This window comes from Sinocyclocheilus grahami, unplaced genomic scaffold (genome assembly GCF_001515645.1).
Source record: "Sinocyclocheilus grahami isolate Dianchi unplaced genomic scaffold, SAMN03320097.WGS_v1.1 scaffold1204.1, whole genome shotgun sequence".
Lineage (NCBI taxonomy): Eukaryota > Metazoa > Chordata > Actinopteri > Cypriniformes > Cyprinidae > Sinocyclocheilus > Sinocyclocheilus grahami.
The window spans coordinates 119,982-123,703 of NW_015506383.1; the positions used below are offsets into that span (position 1 = coordinate 119,982).

The window sequence follows — 3,722 nt, forward strand, 5'->3', positions numbered from 1 at the left end:
TGCAACCTTGTGGTGAATTGAAGAAGTAGCCTACATTGTTTATTAAAAATGTACTGAAGCTTAACTGGCGGAATGCAAGAAAAACCTCCAAGTATAAATAGGTCTATGTTATAATAAAATAAATAATACTTTTATATTATTGTAAAATATCAAAGTGCAAAATATTACATATACTGTGGCTCCTGTGTTGTCTAAGAAAGTCCTGAGGCTTAAGGAAACCACGATGCTCAGCTGGCATGTAAACTATGCGATAAAAAAGAAGACAAATGAATGCTTTTATGAGCTTTCAAAAATATGTGTAAAATACATATTTACAAAACATCTACTATAATATAATTAAATGTTTGCAATATATATATATTACTCTTCTAAATGTATGTCAATTAAGAAACATGCATTTTGCCATATAGTGTAGCTTTAGTTCCAGTATCTACCAGAATTACAAATAAATAAATCTATCCATTTGATCTGTTATAATTTCTCTTTTGTATTCTGTTCTGTCTAAGATTATCACTTAATCTCGTAAACTCATAAGGAATATGCATTTGGGCCTTTGAATGGTCTTTAAAGTCACACAAGTCTTTTCTGTACATACAAATCTGTGCTTTTATTCATGCCTTTTTTCTAACATATACTGTATTTATGTATAAATTCACAGTTAAATCCATATAAAACTGAAATGTTTACTATAACATAATTTACAGATACATCATTGTAGAAGAGAAAAAAATTAAAAATAAAAGGAATGCCCATTTGACGATCATTTTTAGTCACTGGGTTCCCTGTAAAATACTATAAATTTTGGCATCACATATTTATGGACAGAAGGGTGCAAATCTCGGAATACAGAACAAATATATGACATACAATACAAACGAACAAAAATTATATACCACATGGTAAAGACTATAACATATACAGACATCTGCTACACTAGTTTTGTGCACAAATGATGCAAGGAAAATTTAAAACGGTGTGAGAGAATGTCTCCCTCATACGACTGAGTCCTGAGAGGACAGAACACTACATCAATGATACGGCTATCTCCTCACATTCAGTTATATATATATATAAAAAAAAACTATTTCAGATTCCACAATAATGTGATAACTGGAGCCCATGCAGATTTTGAAGCTAGAATGTGAACTTTCAGTAAATGCATTGTGATAATGTCATGTTTTATGTTTGTTTGTCTTATTTTCTTTGTTTTGTGTTTGTGGGTGCATGTCTTTTTAACTGAAACAAGTTTGTACTTAGTTCTACACAATGACAGCCATGCCATTATTACCCTGCAAATTGTAAATTACATTTTTTTCCCCAAAGTGACTTTTATTTGCTAAATGCATTACCAAAGCTAGCACTGAACAGATTTAGGATCCTCTGCAATGCTTTTTTAGACAAAAATAAGTATTACAAAATGAATTCTAAATATTTTGAGACTATTGTGATATGCAATTCCATAAGGCTTCCATAAGTAATCCTGAAAGAAACCTGAAGGTTTGGAGAATCAAATATGTTTAAAGGTGCTATATACGATTTTCAACCACTAGATTGACTTATTTCACTTAAAGGTGGGGTAAGCCGTTTTTCAAAAATGCTTTAGAAAACTGATTCGGGCCGACTAGCAAAACAAATTTGTAGCCAATCAGCAGTAAGGGGCGTGTCTACTCATGATGTGGAGGAGAGAACGTTCAGTGCACAGGACGGACATTAGCGAGCCGAGCGACAGAAATATAGAGATAAAAAACAAATGAGGAAAACGTCTGCGGAACAAAAGAAGGCTTAAGGCAAGAAGGCAAGATGTAGGACCCGTGTAACTATCGGATCAGCTTTCCAGCTCTGGAGAGAACTCAATGAGCGGAATGCCTGCGATCTATCGGACGCCGAGGTTGCTTTGTTTCTTCTCGATAGGTGAGTAACACTGTGTCTGCGCCGCAACAGCTAAAGTCTGTCTAGTACACTGGACACGACAAAGCGACCATTGAAAATCATTTGAAATTTGTGTCAATACGTCATAAATAGAACGCAGCAGCAGTTTTCTGTCGGGGAATTTTCATGCCGCGCCACATCCAGTGTAGACCATAGATATGTATATATATCTATGGTGTAGACAGCATCACTGATTATAATGAGTTCTATAGTATTTTGTCGCGCCGTGCCACTGGTGTCCGGTGTATACACGGTGTAACATTGGTTTTGCTTTGTTTCACAGAACTAATCGTTGCCTGGGTTGCGTACGTATGTGTGGGGCGGAGCTATCAAAATAGGGCGAGACCCTTTTGGGGTAGGGGCGTGGTTGTTTTGGTCATTTCAAATGTCAACATTGGCTACCAGAAATCACTTACCCCACCTTTAAAGCCTCTAAGTGCCATCTGAAATGTTCTTATAAAATGAGTATTTTTCTCAGGCTCTCATGTGTAGGTTTAGTAATTTCACTTTAATGGCAATGAATAGGTTCTTTTCATTGCCATTAAAGTGAAATAACTGAACATAAATACATGGCATCTCTTCATATATAATGAGAGATAACTGAGATACCTTTGGCCTTTGTAAACAATGTCAAGTGACTAGCTAATATAGAAACATGGCATGTGGGAATGCTCCATACTATCTTATTATAAATGCAAGGAGGGCTAACAGTAACAGAAAGGCTCGAATTACACAAACAGATGGGTTCTGACTTTACTCTCTGCTTAGGATGTTGTTCCTACACTATAATATCATTACATAGCAAATAGTTGCTTGCTGATTCTATAGTATTTATGTGTAAAAATCGTATACAGCACCTTTAACAGCACATGGCTTTTCAATAGTTAGTACTCTGTGGCTTCCACCTTTATGAATAAGCCTCACATAAAAGTGCAGAAGACAAACCATACGACGGAAATGTAGATAAATGTAGATGAATCTCATAATACATGGACCTCATCTTCAACATGGACTCTCATTCCTGTCAAATCCCCATGTCTTTCACCTCTTTGTTGTGCGAGGAGTAATTCCAGACCTTCTGCATGCGACACTGGCAGATAGAGACCTGCTCTGTCTGCTTATAGTCTATCAAATGTCTTTTTCACACTATGCATGTTTGTGGGGCATGTCTGCGACGGTGGAGGGCGAGGTGGTCCGAGCGGGAGAAGCTGCGGTCACAGTCGCTGCATTTGAACGGTTTGACGCCGGTGTGTTTGCGGTAATGTCGTGTCAGCTCGTCAGAGCGAGCGAACTTCCATGTGCAGTTATCCCACGTACACTTGTATGGCTTCTCACCTGAGAGAGAGAGAGAAAAACACATATAGAGAAAGTAAATAAATAAAGTACTTGACAGGAACAGAACGTTTTTCAAAACTTGACCTGATGGAAATGTAGGCTGACTCACCTGTGTGTGTGCGTCTGTGGGCTTTAAGATGAGAGCTCTTGGTGTAAACCTTATTGCAGCCCTCAAACTCACACCTGTGAATGCGTCTCCTCTTTGAGTCAGGAGACTCTGAAGGCCTGGGCCTCCGCAGGCTCTCGATGCTGAACGGCAACAGGGAACTGCAATGACAGCACATGATTGCTAATGTTATTGGAAGCAATTAAGAGTATCATGAAGACAGTTTTGTTTAGTACAACAATGATAGTCACACACACACACACACACACACACACACACACACACACACACACACACACACACACACACACACACACACACACACACACACACCCCCCCACTCACATCTCTG

At 38.0% G+C, this 3,722-nt stretch overlaps 1 protein-coding gene across 1 annotated transcript in view; it reads right to left on the reverse strand.

Moving 5' to 3' along the window:
- Window positions 1–2,298: 2,298 nt before the first annotated feature.
- LOC107567993 (Krueppel-like factor 12) overlaps window positions 2,299–3,722 on the reverse strand; it is a 33,854-nt gene continuing 32,430 nt past the window's right edge. Inside the window, exons 5-6 of the mRNA XM_016253827.1 lie at window positions 3,374–3,531; window positions 2,299–3,264 (exon numbers count right to left, since the gene is read on the reverse strand). Coding sequence (XP_016109313.1) covers window positions 3,071–3,264; window positions 3,374–3,531 — 352 coding nt within the window. The 3' untranslated portion in view covers window positions 2,299–3,070. The remainder of the gene's footprint in view (window positions 3,265–3,373; window positions 3,532–3,722) is intronic.